General features: G+C 41.7%; 1 protein-coding gene across 2 annotated transcripts in view; it reads left to right on the forward strand.

Moving 5' to 3' along the window:
- ZNF516 (zinc finger protein 516) overlaps nt 1–17,888 on the forward strand; it is a 102,146-nt gene extending 84,258 nt beyond the window's left edge. For both annotated transcript variants that reach the window (XM_077183614.1, XM_077183617.1), the window contains exons 3-6: nt 986–2,455; nt 7,333–7,437; nt 8,345–8,412; nt 14,915–17,888. In XM_077183614.1, coding sequence (XP_077039729.1) covers nt 986–2,455; nt 7,333–7,437; nt 8,345–8,412; nt 14,915–14,974 — 1,703 coding nt within the window. In that variant the 3' untranslated portion in view covers nt 14,975–17,888. The remainder of the gene's footprint in view (nt 1–985; nt 2,456–7,332; nt 7,438–8,344; nt 8,413–14,914) is intronic.
- The last annotated feature ends 976 nt before the right edge of the window (nt 17,889–18,864 follow it).

The following is an 18,864-nucleotide window of genomic DNA, read 5'->3' on the forward strand; positions in this document are numbered from 1 at the left end:
GCTGTGGTGAAAATCTCTGTGGAATTGATCTGTGAACTGATTTAAAGGGATTCATTGGCTTCATCAGTGGTTCTCAGAGGTCAGCATTGGGAGAGCAGGCAGCTGTAGCCACACTCCCAGGAAAACAACTCCTACTCTTTCACCCTAAACAGTTTTAATTACTGGCCAGTATGCTCCCTTTCCAGGACATATGTTAGGTGGATAAATTTACTCTGGAGAAGTGAAAAAGAAAATGAGGAAAATTAAAAGTGCATTTTGTATTCTGTAATCTAAATGGCTGAAATGTTGGGTTCTTATCTTCCTATGGATTGAGGCATCACAAAGTTTTTCTAAAGTTTGACTCAAACATAAATGTATGTTATAAAGAAAAAAAATATTAAAGAAACCAGAAGAAAAATACCTGCTTTAAACTAAAGGACAGAAAATTCAAAATTTACATCCTCTATAACTCATCTTTTATACTTGGCCACTGCAAAAGTCTTCCTTAAGTGGGCAATTCATTCTGTATGCTATACCTGCTTATATGGTTGGTTTCTGTGCGGAGCCAATTTTTATTGCTGAGTTATAAACCCTTTGAAAATAGGGGCTTGTAATGGAAGCACTGACAGACCTTTAACTAGGTCAGTTTTATCTGGCTCCATTATCTTTGCTTTTGTTAAAGCATTAAATGGTTGCAGATTTGTTTATTTTTCTCGCAGTCCCAGAATTTTAACATGGGTATGTTATTGAATTGTTTTTTCTTCAAAATGTCATGAACACCCAGTACTAGAGAGCTTATCCAGACTACACAATCATCTTTAAAAGTAAATTGAACTGTTGTGTCTTATTTCAAGATTTTCTTGCTCATACAGGACATTTGGTCTGTAGCACATCATTACCATAGTAATGCCAAAGTTTGTCCTCTTCTAATCTTGAATTCTTCTTCGTCTTTTGGGCTCCTTTCTGCGTAAAATGACAATGATGTTTTTTTGTTTCTCCCATTTAGATGGAAAGCCATACCACTGCAACTTCCCAGAAGAGGAAACCCCAATGATAACATCTCAGTTGGATGAGCTCCCAAAGCTGGGAGGCTGCAACGCCAGAGAGAATGAAGCCAGGGAATCTAAACCAGAGATTCCTGCTCTGGTCTCAGCACTGGAGAGTGTCATCAAGGAACCCTTTTCAAAATACCATGGTTCTGCAGACATAAAGATGCCAGTATTTCATCACAGCCAAGGGCTTCCTTGCTCCAGTCACATTGCTAGCTTTGCTTCTGGTATGGGCCAGACATCTTTAGACATGGTCATGGACTTGAAAACGACACTTGAAGTGCAGGCTAGTCATGCTAGAGAAAATTTGCTAGACTTGCACAGGGAGCATCCTCTGATAGAAAAAGGTGCTGAAACTCTAGAGGTAGCTCCACTTGATTTGAGTGAAAAATCAACAAGGGATAATTCATGCAATAAATATCTGAATACATCCTTGCAGGCTGCTTTAATTGTCTATCCGTGTCCTTTCTGCAGTCACAAGACCTACTACCCTGAAGTCCTGTGGATGCACAAAAGAATTTTGCACAGAATCAGCTGTAACTCGATGGTACCCCCGTGGGTTCAACAAAACGGATTCAAGAGTATTAAAACCAACCTGGTCTTTCTGGCGAGGAGTGGGCGCACTGGCCCCCCTCCTGTTCTCGGTGGGAAGGAATGCCAGCCTTTGCCCATTGCCAGATTTACACGTACTCAAGTGCCAAGTGCGTTGCCAGGTTCCAAACCCAGCTCCCATTCTGTTGGGATGGCTGCAAAGTCTGGGAGTACGCATCCGTCAAAGGACAGTCACGCGCTCGGCCACTGTGCTTCACGTGTGTCAGGCCTGGATGGCTACAGACAGCCCAAGTTAAACCATTCCCAGGAGCAGTACAGCATAACAGCACAACAAAAAAGCAAATACGAAGCAAATTCCAAACTCCCACAAATGGGAACCTACGGCAGAAGTGTAACACCTACTCAAACAGTCATATCCAGGCCTAGCACACAGCCCACCAACAGTAAGCAAGTGGAAAAGTATGTGGTTCCCCAAGGGAGTACTGGTTTTGCCTCTCCAGGTAAGCACTGTGCATCCGACTCCATGAAGGCCAAATACACCCCCCCGCTGCAGTACCATTCCCTGTGTAAGAGTGAGCAGTACCCTAAACACGAAGAGCCGTCCGTGCCTCAGAGGGAGCCTCACGTCAAGGCTGGAAATGAGATGAGGACATTGGCAAACTGCACAGCGGTAGCACGAGCCAGTCCAGTGCTGCAGCCTCAGCCTGGTGCCGTGGGAGTTCCTCCGGCTTTACACTCCAGCAAACAGGATCTGGGATCAGATGGGCATGAGAAACATTTGGACATTTTAAATATCTTTAAAACATACATTCCAAAGGACCTTGCTTCACTGTACCAAACCTGTGGTGCCAACAGCCCTGTCCTAGATCACACAGGTAAGATTTTAACAAGCCCTTGCATTGCTGAGGATGTAGCTTGTTTGTTCCTTCTTTGTTCAGAACCATGACATGCTGTTTTCCAGTTTTTTCCCTCTCTGCCTTTAACAGTTAGGATTACAAGTTCACTGTTTTTATCATTGCTGGATAGGCTTGAATAGGTTTGTTTACTGCTCTCTTAACATTGCAGCGTCCCCCCTTGTGCACTGTGTGACATTTCTGTCGCAGGTTAAATGTATCTGGTTCCACCTGGAGTACTGCTGTTCCTTTGTCCTCTTGCTTCAAGCAGACTAGAGTTACACAGATGTGCTGTCACAGGAAGATCCCCCTGATATGCTGGTGCTGGCACACATCATCATCTTTTTGCTTCAGGCAAAATAAACATCCTCTGGGGCTTATCTGTGATGTTATTTTGGAGGTTTTGTTCAATTTTGTCTGCAAACAAGTCTTCCAACAACACAGAGGGATAATCGCTTGTCAGTGTCCTTTGTCTTTCTTGACAAAAGTCTTGAGATCTTCCTTGTCCATATCAAAGACTACTAAGTATTTTTCAAATCAGTCTTTTGATATTTTTTTTATAATTATAATTAAAAAGAGGTAGAGCTGAAGATGTGCATGCTAATTCACATAAGCAGAAAAATCAGTTGTGCAATAGCCAGTTTAAAAGTTTGGGGACTAAAAAAGTTCAACGGCCATATAAATAAAAAACACCTACGTATTTGCATTTGAAACCATACTCTTCTGATGATCTGCCAGAATTAGTTTGTCTCAGTAGAAACTGAAAATCACACTGATTGTTTACCCATGAGATGTGTGTGTGTCTGTAGGGGAGGAGAATTGGGGCCCTAGTCTCACCTCTTACCACTTGTAAACTGTGCTACTTTTTATACCCTTCTTCTCTTTGTAGAAGTCATGCAAATGAACTCGTCATGAAAATAGCACACATTCTGGGGCGGTGTTCTGGTGTCCTCCCTTGACATAATGCACTCTGTTTTGTCAAAAGCATATGTGAAATGGATCTTCTGCAACTGGTACAAAATCCAGGACCCTTGGAAGGTGGTAGTATTAAGGACAGCTGTGGTCTGGTGCCCAGAAGGTGTGTGCAAGTTGAGGCAAGGAAGGAGCCAAGAGTGTTAAGTCAGGTCTTGGTGGAAGGGCCTTTTGGAGGAGACAGGAGGGCAGAACCTGCCTGACATAGGCCACGAGTGAGTTGCACCTTTCAGCCACCTCCATTGTCAGTTCTGCTCAGTCACTCCAAAGGTGGTGCTGCGTAGGGACCTGTTATTTATCAAGCAGATCATTTCACAGGAGCTCAGGGCCTGCATGATGATTGCAACCAACATCAGGCTCCTGGGTTTTGTTAAGGAAGCAGAGGAAGACATGCTTAGTGTCTGAAACTACAGTTTCAGTGTTCCTTAGGGGTTTTTTTGTCCAGTCGGCTTTGCTTTCGCCGTCCCAGTGGATTGTTGTCTAAAGTTCCTCCCTGCCCGCTTCCTGCTCTAAGTACCAGTTAATTGTACCACCCTCGACTTGGGGTACCTTCGCGTGGGTGCCCTCCTTGATGTTATTTAATAGTACATTGTGTCAGCCTGCTCAGAGAAATCTTACTGATCCAGTGAGCTCCCAGCCACGTTAGGAGGGATAAGGGAAAAACAGTAAAAAGCTAGGAAATAGAAGATGACTAAGTGAAGGCAAGGACCAGAAAATTCATGATGACTTTCAGAACAAAGTAAAATAGGGGCAGGGTTTTTAAAGAGGTCTCTGTTTACCTGCCTTTTAAAAGAGGGATTTTATTGCCAAAATGTTTTTGCTGGGCAGTGATTTCTAGAGACGCTTTAACTGGAAGTTATTTAGTGCCCATCTCTGCTTTGAAACCTCTTCTTTCATTCCAAGTGTTTTACAGCAATCAAGTTTTCAGAATTTGAAACATCTTTTTTTTTTAATGTAGCTTGTCTTGGTTTTATATACAACTTCCAGGTTGCTGATGTTTCTCCAAACCAATTGGCATGACGGCTGTTTTTCATAGCACTCAAATAAAAAGCTGCTTGAGGCAAAAGGAACGAGATCCTACCAACTGCAAACAGAGGAGGGTAATTGAACTTCATCTGAAATAACATATGGCTCTAGATAGGCTGAGTCCTCTGAGTCAGTATGCATCATCCCATTTAGCTTTAATACTGTAATGTGAATATGGCAATTATGACATAAAGGACATCGAAAAATCTGGATTATGTATACTATTTGTCATGTTTTTTCCCCTCAGTTGCATATTCTCAATAGACTTTCCTTGGGGTTTTTGGTATATGATGTCATCTTGGATCACACTAGATTATTTTAGTGTGTGGTAGTACAGTGTTCAACTTCCTTTTGAGTGGCTGCATTTGTTTTTGGGATCCTTTCTTTGATGTTTGTGTTTGTTCCAGTGTGTCCTTGGAAGAGAGTTGTTGTGTGTACTGCTGTGATACAGCTGCACACATGAAGCTTGCTGTGCTAGGCTAGGTTTGTTTCACACTTCCCAGTCTTCCGAAATGCCTGTGGAGAGAATCTCACTGTTACATTTAATAGAGGTTATTTATTTTATTCGTGCCATTTATATATTAGGAAAGGGTGGGTTATGGCAGTAGATGCACTCTTCAGGGCTCCTTTGAGACCAGCTTTGAGCATGGATTTCACAGGAGCTCCCATTCACACAGTGGTGTTCCTTTACCTGAATTATCAAACACTTATGACCTGTAGTCATCCACCCCCTTTTGTTCACCTAGGGGATAACCTGAGTGATGACTCACACCCATGGCTCAAACTTCTGAACTATCAAAAGCCTTCTGGTGCTACCTGGGAAATGCAACAATGGCAAATACACCTGGAAGCAATCCATGTTTTTCCACCTGCTTATTGAATAACTCCCATAAAGTGAGTGTTAGGGAGGGGCTAGGTGGAAGTCTTAGCCCACTCATCCTTGGTGTTTGTACATTGGTTTACAAACAGCATGCTCAACCTTCCCTCATGGGTAGGAGAGGTGCTTCCATGAAGGCTGGTGGATCAGATTGGTGATGGCTGCTGAGATAAGTGTATTCCCCTTCAACAGAAGAAAACGTGGGTTACAGAGGGATTAAATGTCTTTACAGAGGTGTCAGAACCATGACCTGAGGAACCCAGCTCTCCTGGGCCTCACAAAGCTGCTCTGCCAGTCCCTGCCTGTCCAGCAGTCAGCCTGGCACTCCTGCAAAGGCCACAGCTGGTTCCTCCACACACTTCCCTCAGCTTTGCTTTCCAGCTTGCAGCTACAGTTCTGTGCAGTGAGGGGAGAAATGCTCGTAACAGCTCAGAAATCCGCCTTTAATCCTGCCTTCCTTACAAGGCAAACCTGTCCCATTACCGTTCCGTAAGGTTCTCATTGATGTTTAGAACACCAACGTGATTTTTAAAATTTTTTTTGATAGGTTGTTTTTTCCCTAGGGTTTTGTTTGTTTGTTTGTTTGTTTGGGGGGGGGGGGGGGTTGTGCGTGTATCTGATCTGGATTTTTCCCCAAATCATGATCTTGTATTTGACAATCAGAAACTTAATTTTGTGAGTGAGTATTCAGGTGCATTATGCAGACTGTGCTGCCATCTGCAGGAGGTGCTATTATAAAAGAAGAAAACAATCTGTGAGTGGGGTGTTTGTTTGGAGGTTTTTTTGCAGCAAGAGATTTCTTTGCAGTATATGGTCTGGTGAAAACCATCCCAGGATGCTTGGCGTCATACCGGTAGAGTAAATGGCAGCTGTCTTCTTCTCCATTCATTTTCAGATGCAGCATCCATATTTTGGATTAATCTCGTGGCATCTTGCAGTTGATTTTTCAGTTGTGTGGAGGTTTTTTGTTGCCATTTTTTGGTCTCAATTTTATTCTTTTTAAATTCTGTGACTGGGAGGAGGGGGGGAATATGAAAGAAAAGCTGAAACTTCACTTCTGTTGACATCCCTCTCGAATTTCTTTAAAAGCCAAAGTATTCCAGTGGCAAATGGAAACATCAACTCTTTTATTCCAAAGAGGGTGTTTTACCAAAATAGAAAAGATGATGATCAAACATTTTTTTAAAATAATAAAAAAGCCCAATAAAAGTCAAATGTGTCTTTTTTGATCAGCAGCAAAAAGACAAAGACCAGCCCTTTAAGTCAGATGCTGTAAACTGACCTTTGGAGAAAAAGGAGAGGTTTGAGCGGTTTTCCACAAATGCTAATGGCCTAGAAAACATGTTTACCCAGGGCTGGGGGAAGGCTGCTGTGCTGCTACCAGCTCAAAATGTCCGGAATGACACTTTCATTCACAGATGTCTTTCGTCTGTGCCTCAGAGGTCCGGGGTCAGAGCAGCACCGGCAGGCAGGTAGGCAGGGGCGAAAGGTTTGATCAGTCTGCGATGGCTGCGCTCGCTCTGCATTTGTCTCTGAGGTATTGCCGCCTGGGGGGGACAGTCGGGCTCTGGTCCTACTCACTTCCTATTATCCATGTGACTTGTCTCCGCCACGCTGGAGTCACTTTGATTTGCCTGATGTACTGCTTGACAAAGCTGGGTGATGGCTGAGAAGTGGATCCAGCTGCTCTGAAAAGCACACACCTGACATGCCAGTCCTGGTGCGGGCACATCATGGGGAGCATTTTTTAATTCAATGTAATTTATGCATTCTTGCAGTCCTGTGTGTGCCTGGCCTGTCAGCCAGTGCCTAGATGAAGGCTGACAGTTGTCATCCAGGGCCTGAAGGTAGCCTCACATAATGACACATTAGACATACTAATGATGTTTTCTTCTGGCATAATGTTTTCTTCTCAACTTTCCTCTCTCCTCTCCCCCCCCACTCCCACTCCCCCCCCCCTTCCCTCCCTCTCTCCTGACTACAGGGATGCTCAGGACACAAACACGCCAAGGAGACTGTGTCTGCAGAGAATGTGGAAAATGCTTTACCCAACCCAGCCACCTCAGGACTCATCAGAGGTCCCACACAGGTATCTTTTCACACTTGCTATTGCTTTCTCCATTTCCCACTTGCCTGCTTTCAGATTCAGCTAACAAAATGCCAAGAATTACATTTCACGTACCATGTTAGCCTAAGTAATTCCCGTACCTAAATCTAATAGACATGTTTTTTATTTTTATGACTGTTGCTCTTGTTCTCCAAATACTGCTTACCTGATCCCTGGCCGAACTCCATAAAATTGCAATGCATTTAAGATAAGTCTGTTTGCAAGTGTTTTATTTTAATTAGAGAGTAGGGTACTCAGAAATGAATATGCTAATGAATTCTGTTGCCACCAGCACAAATTGAAATCAAAGTACCCCTTTCAGCACAACATAAGGCTTTGTTTTGCCTCATCGTTGCTGTTGACAGGAACATTTTTGTGGAAAACGAGATTTTCCTTCAGACTGGTCAGCCCTAAAATGGGAAATCCCTGCCAGCCTTTTTTAACCTGCCACAGTCTGTGGTTCAGGCTGGAGGACACTGAAGCCACCACTGTCGTGAGCCCTCCTGAGCATTGCATGAGACAGTGAGAGTAGCAGGTTCCTCCTCAAAAGTGTGAATGATGCATACATAAGCCAGTCTGATGCAAAATGACAGAAGCCAAATGGTAAGTAATGCAAGAAGAGGGTCCCTTTACACATACACTGATAATTAATGTTGTCAGTGATTGCTTTCTTCAGCGCTGAAGTCTGAATTAAAAAGGGCAGTGGCCCTAGGCTGCCATTAGCACACTCTCTTACAGTAAGTGTTACGGTAAATTGGTATTTTCCGGCCACAGGCTAGGAGCTGGTGTCTTTTTTTGAACGTGGTTAATCTGTAATGGTCTCAAATAATGTACACACACTAACGAAGCTTGAATGTTCATCTGTTAACAAGCCCCCTTGTTCCCACAGTGGTGTTCGAGTCTAATGGACTCCGAGGTACTGAAGTTCACACCACCTCCGCAGATGCCCCAAAACAAGTATGTTTTACAATTAATTGGGTGTTTGGTTTTTAATGTGGTAGCTGGGAAAAAATTGCACAGTGATACTCATCACTAAAGCACTGACTGTTTTATAACGTATATAAATAATAATGGTATTGCTTAATTTTTAGCTCTTAAATTTTTAAAGCATTTTATCAGAATCTGATATATAGAGAGTCAGTTAATTTTAAAGCAGGTAGTTAGTGTTTAAATAAACATGTTACTGGCTTACTTGGGGACTGGATGGGATGGGTAACTGTAATGTGCACTGACGTGTAATAGTGAGATAGCACATAAAGGATTCCTGGGAATTTGCTTGTACAATTAACACGTTTTCTGCTGCAACAAGACAACTAACGTTTAGTCTGTATTTTTCTGAAGAGTATTTGCACCCTGATACCCAGTATTTGACTTTGAAAGCTCTCACCCACCAGTTTCCATGGACTCTGCTAGTGTGCTTTCCTGTTTCTAGTATACAGTTTCCTGTCTTAACAAACACTTCTCAGAGCTCTGAATTATACCTGACAAAGCTGTTATATAGAAAATCATTAAACTGAAAAATCCTTAAACTGAAACACAACTTGTTTTGTGCATCTTACGTTGGAGAATAGTCATAACCTGTACCTTTCCATTCCATTTGCAGCTTGGCAGGTTTGTTTCAGAGCACACCTTCTCATGGGCACTTCCCTTCCATTGTGAAACTGCTTCCAGCATCACTCACTTTTCCTTTCATCCTCATTCTTAGTTTAATTTTCACTATAGCAGCCCCTGTCCTCCTGTCTCTTACTAAACTGTTGCAGATGTTTTTAGCCATGCTTAGAGAATGCATCTCATACTACCCCCAACATTATGAAATTCAGGAATTGGTCTCTACTTCTTGAGTAAACATTCTTACTGGGCACCACTGCACTGCCTAGTTCATGTGCTGCACCCTTCACGAAGACTCTTGGCACCTCCTCTGTGCCCTTGCATCTTTCTGGCCCAAAGGCTGCACGGAGAACCCAACCTCTGTCGCAGGAGTGTCTGGATTGACACCAAGCCATAGGAGTGGCCAGCAATTCTCATAAAGTTTCCAAGATGGCATAGCACCTCAGTTGTTGTTGTGGGCAATGTTTGCTATGCTTTTGTGGGACAGTAGCTGCAAAGTTATGTTGCAGTGTCCCCCTTATGATGCTTATCTGATAAAACTGTGCAAGGACACAACTTAGAGTAACAGAGACATAGATGCAGTCAGTTTAACAGAGTGAAACACTGCAGCTCTGCCAACTCACTCAGCTAGTCTTTGGTTCTCATCAGTTTAGTAACACAGATTTAGTAAACCTAAGCATCTTGTAAAACGCTCTTTCATCTTTTCATGCTCATGGTTTTCTCTCCTCATGTGTAGTTGACATCACATTCTGAAGGCATCTGGGCTTTCTTCTAGAAGACAATATAAGGTCAAAGTTGGAAAAACATTTCCAAAAAATTCTGGAATGGCTGTATATATCCAAAAAGAAACGTGGCATCTCAGACCACACCTGGGCTCTCTTTGTAATTTGGGTTATATTACTGCACAATTGATTGACTCATAATCTTGTCTTTGTAAACTATTGTCATGCCAGAATTTATTGACTAACTTCTTCCATGGCGAAGGTGGCTTGCTCTCTCTATCTGCCAGTCTGCCTTCGAAGCATTTGATGAAATTACAGCATCTCTCAGTACAGCAGAGCACTGAGTAGGGGTTACCTTCTCCAATGGCTTCATCTCGTGCCAGTCAGTATTTCTTCCACAGAAGATGCGGTGTCATCACTCCTGCAGGAGATTGTTCCCTTTCTTTTGTCTTGTTTGCTCCTCGGTACCAACCTTTGTCTCAATTTGTCAGCGTCTGTGTCGGGGGAGTTATTCAGTTGTCTGCTGTTTCGCTGGCTCTCGTGGCAGGCAGGCATTGTGCTGCCCCAGCAGACTCCACCTGCACAGTCCCTGGGCGTTACAGAGGGAATGCTCTCATTTCCACAGGCAGCTGTGGGGGCCTTTAGAAGCACAGAAATGAGCTCTCAGTGAGAACGGTGCCTGCAGCATTCCGTTAACATTACCATTTCCCACTTCAGACGTTGTCACTCCATGTCTTCATTTCATTTCTTAATTGGGGACAGATCTATTCATGAGAGTTTAGGGTGTAAAGTCAGTTCAAGTTACAGAAGTGCCGTGCACATGCTCCGAGCAAGAAACAATAGTTACCTATATGGTAGTTTGAGAAGGGAAGAGGGGGCTTTTTTGATGTCAAGTGGAAATGATTCACTTTACATAATGTTTCCACCTCACAGGTAAAATAGCTTCCCCTGAGTAGTCTGCTAAAGAATAAAAATATTAACATTAGTATTTCACGGTTCCGCCATTCCCTTCTGTAGTCAGCCAGATCAACTCTAAAGGTTTCCTTCAGGAAACAATGTTAGGTAGGGCTTTTAAAATCTCCCAGCATGGTAGCTTACAGCAGTGCTACGTTGAATAGCAGTTTTATCACAGAATAATTCTAATTCTGCGTTAAAAATAGGTCCTACAGCCAGGCTTTTTCAAAAATGAACCAGCTAAATCTATATTTAGGTGTCTAAATAAGATCCCTGTTTTAGGGTAGTGAATCACCAACAGGAGGTGCAGGTGTTCAGCATCTGTGAAAAGGAGGTTACCTATAGGTATGTGTAAAAAAAAGATCAAACACACAGTTTTGCTACTATTAGCACTGGGCTGTGTTTCATGCTTTATTATCAGCACCAATGAAATATAAATGAAATGTAGGAAATAAGATGTTCATTCATAACATTATTTATTGTGGTTTCTTATTTCTACCTGAATGCTTTAAACAAAAAACCCAACCAAATGACATTTTTACATAAAATTAATTTCCCATGAACTTTGGAATATTTCCTACTCTTCTTTTTCTAAAGGACAAAAAATGCTCATTACATACCCCAAGTCAATACAATCTGTGCTAAGTCACATAGATTCTCTTGAAAAGCTGCCATATTAAACATATTGAATATTCTGAATATTTTTATAAATGCTAAATATCCCAGTATTATAATTAAACTTGCTTATCCACAATGAATATGTATCTTAATTTGGAATACTCTCAAGCAACATCCAGAGACACGATTTAGCAGGCATGGATTCGGGGAGTACACTCCCATTGCATGTACATGGCAAGACAAAAGCTGGCTCCCCTTCAGAAGGGGCCCTGCAACCACGTGTGTGTCTCAAAGCAAGGCTCTCCTAAAGCGTGGGGTCATTTCAGAGGCACTGCCTGATGCTGCAGCCAGAAGCCCAATTCCCAGAGGTACAGGAGTCAGTCTGGAGCCTGCTTTTTCACCGTGGTGACAGCAGCGGTGGCAGTTTCTAACGCGTACGCTGTGCGTTTTGACTCCTTCTGCGTTTTTAAAGCCGTATAAAAAACTGGCCCGCTTTAGGAATGTAGTTTATGCTCTATCAGTGTCAATCAATACTCTCTAAAAATTTTAAGGGATAAGAAATAGGGTTTTCAAAAGGCCTGATTTCCTGGTTAGCAATGAGGGAGAGCTCTCTCTCATTGAGTGTATATGTATGTGAGCCATATTTGCAGCACTGGAGGCAGAGACACCAAGTTCTCCATCTTCTGTGTGAGTGAAACAAGGAAAATCCCCAAAACTCCAACCTGTGTCCTTTCCAAAAAAAACAGTTCTTATTTACAGAAAATCAATTAGAAGCTGCAGCCCATGGAAAAAATCCAAACTGTTTTTGGATATCCTGAAATCTCTGGCTGAAGCTTTCCCCATGCCAGAAGGCTGTGATCGGCCTTTTTTGTGAAACAGCTCTGGACACCCCAGATTTTGGGCCTCATTCACTGAAAAGACAGGTGTGCAGTAGGTCCTGTACCTACTGTGTGACCCTTCATTAACAGCTCCATAAACCTTTATTTTCTCCACTATAAGTATTTAAAAATATTTCTTGCAGCATTCAGTACTTGAAATCATGTAAATATGAATAGCCCGAGCTTGGGGGATAGAAAGATGTGAAAGAGCCATCAAGAAAACACTATATACATGTCTATATGTGTGTTGTAAAGGAGCTCAGGGGAAAAGCTGGGGACATCTGTTACCTGTAATGTTTTTATAGTCCAGCAACACTATGGCTCTGCTTGTCCTAAAGCAACTTTACGGAGAAAGGGAAGAGGCAAAAAAACATAACCCAGATTAAAAAGTTATTTAAACTATTGGTTTCTGAGTTTGGCTGGTTTGGGTTTTCTTGCACTCAAAATTCTAGTACTGTCTGTGAGAAGTCCTATTTATGACATTTGTTCATATGAAATGTCTTGCCTCAGTTCCTTGCAGAGTTTCTTCCAAAGATCATGATTAATAGTTCAGTCCTCATTATTGCAAATGTTATTTTTAAATAGTTATTCTGAGAACAAGAATTCCATTAATCAAAATAATAGATAATGAACAAATAAATGGCAACCTAATTTGTCTCGTTCATACATATGGAGATTATAATGCAAACAATCAAGGAACCATGGAGGCTGCTGTACTGGCATCTGAGTAATATGCATGTGCTGTACGTCTGTTACTTATGAGCATTAGAGACAGGATTTGGAGCTCTAGTTCTTGTCCCAACACTTGTCCCCTTGCTAGCAGACTGCAGTGGTATCTGTGCTCCTTGCAGTTTACTTCAGTGTCATGCAGTGATCTGTCTCCAGCATATTAACATGCACACACACTGGGTTTTTCCCATTAACTGGGGAAAAGCCCTGGAAGTTGCTATGAGAGCAGCTTTTGGCATGGAAGCTGTAGGTTTCATGTAAAGATCTGCTGCTTTTCACTGAAAGTGAAGAAAGCCTAGTTTTTAAAATGGAAAAAAAAAAATTTCAGGAACAATTCAATCCAGCTCTGTATCAGCTGGTTCAAAATGTGGCCATATCTTGGGAGGGTGTGAGTACAGGTGGGTGAGCTCCTGGGTGATTTTGGCACACGTGAAGCTCAGGTTCTGTTCGCCAGTGAAACTGGGAGCACAGCTGTGCCTGAGAGGGACCCAGCCACACAGCATCTCCAGCCCCTCTGCACTGTCCTTGCAGATGTGGGGAGGTTGGATTGTCTTTCTCCTGGATCCCTTGTGCTGTGTGGTCCATGACATGCAGGGCACGCCTTCACCACCTCACAGGCCATCCATCCCAGAAGAGGGCCCCTAATTAGACCCCTTTTCCAGCTTCTGCCCAGGGAGAGTGGGGCAAGGGGCCTGCCATCCCTCCCTTTCCCTTCCCTCCCTCCTCCCCAGCCCTGTGAAGCTCTGCTGTGCTCCCCTGTGTACGCGGAGCCGGTTCGATGCGAGGCGTTCCAGTGATGAATGCCTCCTCCTGGAATTGTGGCTGTGTCTCTCAGGCATGATGCAGCCGCGCAAAAATGTAAAGCATCTTTCTTAGTTTACTGCGGGAAATTCAGCATCCAACTAAGGAAGTTTTATCACATCTCTCATTCAGTTACTGTTTCCTACATTTCAAATATACTGCAGTCTGTACAGCAGCTTTTTTTTTCTTTAATTTTGTTGCAAATCTTTCCGACTTAAAACCAAACTTTGACTGGTAAATGTCATGAATCTCGGGCCAGGTTTAATTAGGAATTTTCTAAATCTATTAACAAAAGAGATGCACTTAATACATTATGTCAACCAGAGCTGGGCTTTCTTTAGCTATTTCGAGGGCTGCCATAGGCACAGCTTGAAACTTGCTTGGATTTTACATGGGTGCTGTATTTTATGTTGCATTAATTTAAAATGGTCTGTTTCACTTCATCAAGACTTTAGCTTAAGGATAATGCATTTATGTAAGATTAATCTTGCCATGTTGTTTTAGGATCAGGATTGTAAACTGCATTGTTCCGACAGTGATGTTCTAAATGTCATTTTAAAGCTTTTCTTGGGAGCTGCAGGCTCCCACTTATTCATGATGTTATCTTTATTTTACTTGATTTTAGAATATCCCTGCTTTTTTTTTTTTTCAAAGTGGTAATTATTCATGAAAATTGTCTAAGAAAATAAAAGGAAGATGACAAGGGGGGAAAAAAGCCGCCTTAGCATTTGACAGACCTGCACAAGAATTCAGTTTTTCTTCATTTAGCTGCCTCTGTGACCTCAAACTTCAGCCTTTTTAAAACGCTGATCTAGTTGTGAATCCCTTTTGGCTAGCACATAATTTCCACTTTTTGGAGGCCACTTTTTTCCCTTCTTGTTCTCAGCCTTCTCTGAGCTGCTCCGCCAGGTCCTGTTACTTCTTGTTCTAGTCCATCTTTATGTGGGGACTTTATATGGGCCTGAAGATGCTTTGCTCTTGGTGGAGATGCTTTAAAAAAAACAAACCCTACAGTGTTCTCACGTGGTTGGTCAAGATGAATGTACATGATGCTAATAAAGGGTAACGAATGCCGGCAGAACTTGCCGGAGGGTCGTGCCTGGGAGCAGGGCTGAGAATGAGCTTTTCCCCGTGTTGTCCTTCTTGCAGGGCAGAGACCACGGCAGCGCAGAGCTCACCCACATGCTGCATCTCCGGAAGGGAACCTAGATCCCGGGTGGAGGAGCCCCGGCAGCCCCCGCGCTCCAGAGCATCCCCTGCCAGCCAGGGCCGCACCCGGAGCGGCTGCGCCGGGCTGGGAGCAGGCTCTGCCAGGAGGGGGGTGCCCCCGTGCTGTTAATCATCCTTAAACAAATGAAGATGCTACACAAGATATATATAAATTGACGTACTAATCAGTCCCATGGTTCCTTATTTCCTTTATAATAAACAGCGGAGTTGGCAAGCACTGTGGCGGCACAAGGCATCTATATTAATCAAGAGAAGTTTGAGACACTGGAAAAATTAAACTTTATGTGATTTGGACAGCATGAAGAAGTTAAGCACTGTAACAAAAACCTCCCTGATGCTCACAATGACTATTTGATACATTTGAAAAACAGCAGTGGATTCGAGGGCTGGAGAAGTATTAATTAATGAAACTGCCACTGCCTGTCATGCTGAAAAGCAAATTAAAAAAAGCAAAACAACAACAGTGAAAGGAAGAATGGGGGGCGCAGGGAAAAGGTGGCATTCGGTGCTGAGAAACCAATGCTTGATGAAGGATTAAAGGGACTAAAGAGAAAGACCATCATTCTGCAATGGTTTATTTCATTACAGTTTGGGGACCACTTGCATTTCTAGTGCTCTCGCTCTTGACTGCGCACCATTAATAGTATGTGAATATGGAAATTGAAACACTTCCCGAGAAAAGCTTCTATTCTGCTTTGGAAAAGAAAAGCTAGTTGAACACTAAGAAAAAAAACAGGCTTCTGTGTTTTACTCTCAGGACCTTTTTTTTGTAACAGGGCTACTTTCTTCAACCTGGTCACAAAGGAAGTCTTCACTTAATGAAAAAATAAAAAGGAGAAAATAAACATTCAGCTGTCTAACACCGCTGATCTGTCTGTTTGGAAGAGAAAAGGTGTCACTGAATGGATTCAGGCAGCCCTGGGGCCATAAGGTGCTCTCTGCTCCTGCCTTTGGTTCAGCAGACCAGCTGCTGCTCCTCCTTGGGCCCACTGATGTTCTGGAAAGAGGAGGAACTTCTTTTGTGGTGGCAGGTTTATGTTCATATAAATGTGTCATGTCTTGTACTTGGTGATCACTGGTGGTGTTAGAAAAAAAAAAAAAAGAAAAAAAAAAGCTTTATATACCTCTTCTACAGTAACTCTTTTAACTGCAAGTTTTCAAGGTGGGGTTGTGGCACATAACAGGTTGTTAAACCATGCAGTGAAAGCAATTAAAAATGTATTCCACAGATATAAATATTTTCTTTTCTTATTGCTGTGACACTATGTGTGATGGTAATATTTCTGAAAGTTTCAGATTTTGCACATATAATTTTATGCATTATCAAAAGTTACTGCTGCCTTGAAAGAAAATGTTCTGTGAAAATTTTTGCAAAAGCTTTACTAGTTTGTTTGTTTTTTTTAAATTGTAACATTTTGTAAAGGCAGGAAATGGAGTTAAAAAAACAACTAGCATGCTAAATATATTTTTCAAAAAAGCAATAATTTTACATGTACAGAAATGATGCTAACCTTTAATACAGGTGAGACCACAGTTTACTTAATACAGTAATGGAATAGTGCTGTTTTTGTAGAATGGGCTTCTGACAAAAGATTTGTTAAAAAAAAAAAAAGTAGAAAAAAACTTTAAACGTGATCTTTCTGTTCTAACAGTTCTGTTCTAACAGGTGGGCGGGCGGGGGTTGCTTTTTAAAAAAAAATCTAGTCAGCAATTTGGGCTGGATACTACTTGTTACTTGTTTTGAATTACTTGACAGTTTTTGTTACTTTGCAACACTTGCAACAATGCAAATTAACTTTCTTACTTATTTTTTTTAAACTAGATTTTCCTTATGCTATTACATGAGATGTAAACCAGAGTTCTCTGTAAGTCCCGGTGTAGTTAGGAATGTCTGTGCAAGTACTTAAAAGTGATTGTAATTAACTGTTCTGTGAAGTTATTTTGAGGGAGGTCGCATAGACACATTCCATTGTACACCCAAAAAAAAAAAAAAAAGAAAAAAAGAAAAGAAAAAGTTAAATATTTTGCTGTGTTGCTTAATGATTATCATTTTGGGTTTGCACTAGCTTTCTCTTTGTTTTTGATTTTTTTTTTAAATTTCTTTTTTTTTATTTTGTTGCTTTTCTGAGTCATTTTTCATGAGAGAAAGTAATGGTGACAGTTCAGGAATGCAAAAAAGCTAGTTGCTTAACCTGTTTGTTTGTGGTTTAGTTATTAAAAACTCTTCTATACCCAAAATGGCACAAAAGTGTAGTGTACATTTGTAAATTCTCTCTTTTTCTAAATTGTATTTTTTGGCAAGCTGAACTAGAAAATCTGAGTTAATATTTAGAGCCAAAATCTTCTTTCTGGAATTTTCTTCCCGAATTCTTGCCAGAGAAGCTAGTGCTGTCACTGCCATTGCCAGGGTACTAATCAGCAAAGTTTACAATCATAATTTAGCTTCATGAAGAACAACAGTAGGGAAAATCAGTTTAAATAATTATATGCTGTGTATGGCACAGAAGTGAGATTTTCACTTAATTAAACAAGAAATAAGAGTGGGTGGGGGAAAACCAACCTTAAGGGCCATCTGGTTTTGAAAGTGAATCCCACGATTTCTGGGGTTTTTTTCTTTATCATTGTATTGTATTGATTTGTTATTTTAGTTAGACCATAGTATTTAAAATGAGTTGTGTTCTTATTTATTTAGTCAAATGGGCTTTGATCAGCTCTTTTAAGCAACGTGATAAGTTTTTTTGGCATGACACACTCCTGTAAAGCCCTTTTATGACTGTTACAGGGACTTTCTACTACCTCTACCAATCTACTGTTTCTTCTTCTTAACAGGTTTTTATGGTGTTGCAAGTCTAATGTAACTTAGACAATAAAGGGTTTGATTATCTACACTGCAGATTCTCAGTGTATCTGCCATCTCTCTCTCTCTCTCTCTCTCTCTCTCCCCCTCTCTCTCTGGTTTGTGTGTGGTTTATTCTAGCTAAAGTGTAGGAGATCTCTTTTATTATAGCTGAAGTGAAAGACCACCAGAGTATTTTTGTATCCTGAATGTTGTACACTGACCAAAAGTCCAGCTTGGAGAAACTTTATCCACAGGGCTAATCAGCTACATTGCCACCATGCTGCATTCTTGAAATTCCTTCTGTCAGAAATGCTGTCTATAAATGGGTGCATTCTATAAAGAGTTAAGCCAGATGGAAAGCCAAGAGAGTTTTCAGGTTTGTTTTTTAAAACCTCTTAAAAGTCCTTAGTGATAAACCTTAGCATAAATTGCTGCCTCTGTCCTATCAAAGACTGAGCTTTAATGAAAACAACTGAGTGTTATCCTTTAGAAAACAGTATATACTGGTAGGTGCAAAAAGTGGTTTGCTGTTGACTGTAGGATACAAATTTCTCACTAGGGGGATTTCCAGGCACTGATATCCTGCAGGTTTCATGGTAATCCCTGTAAATTGCTTTGGGAAACTTTGTGGTGTTGTTTAGCCTACTGGAGGCATCAGAGCGTGTGTGATGTTTAGAGCCAACAAAACAACAAAATCCTGTTATTCTAGTGGGAGTGCATCCCTCCTGTTTATTCCTCCTCACACCTGTAGAGTTTCTGACCAGGCCTGTGCTTGGTTTTGTTCTTCCTTGCCATATTCCCATGCTGGGCTACCTCAAGTGTATCTCAGCAGCTCCACCAGCACTGCTGGAATTCATTGACGTAGGTGGGGATTTGTCCTTGAAAAACTGATCTGTCACAAGGCCTGGAACAAGTAAGGGGTAACTTCTTCATTAGATTCTTAATACTTAAAATACGTTGGATTACTGGGGGAAAGGTTGCATTTTATGACAAGTCAAATTTCCCAGCCTCCCTGCAAGCCACTATTTTT

This window comes from Agelaius phoeniceus, chromosome 1 (assembly GCF_051311805.1).
Source record: "Agelaius phoeniceus isolate bAgePho1 chromosome 1, bAgePho1.hap1, whole genome shotgun sequence".
Lineage (NCBI taxonomy): Eukaryota > Metazoa > Chordata > Aves > Passeriformes > Icteridae > Agelaius > Agelaius phoeniceus.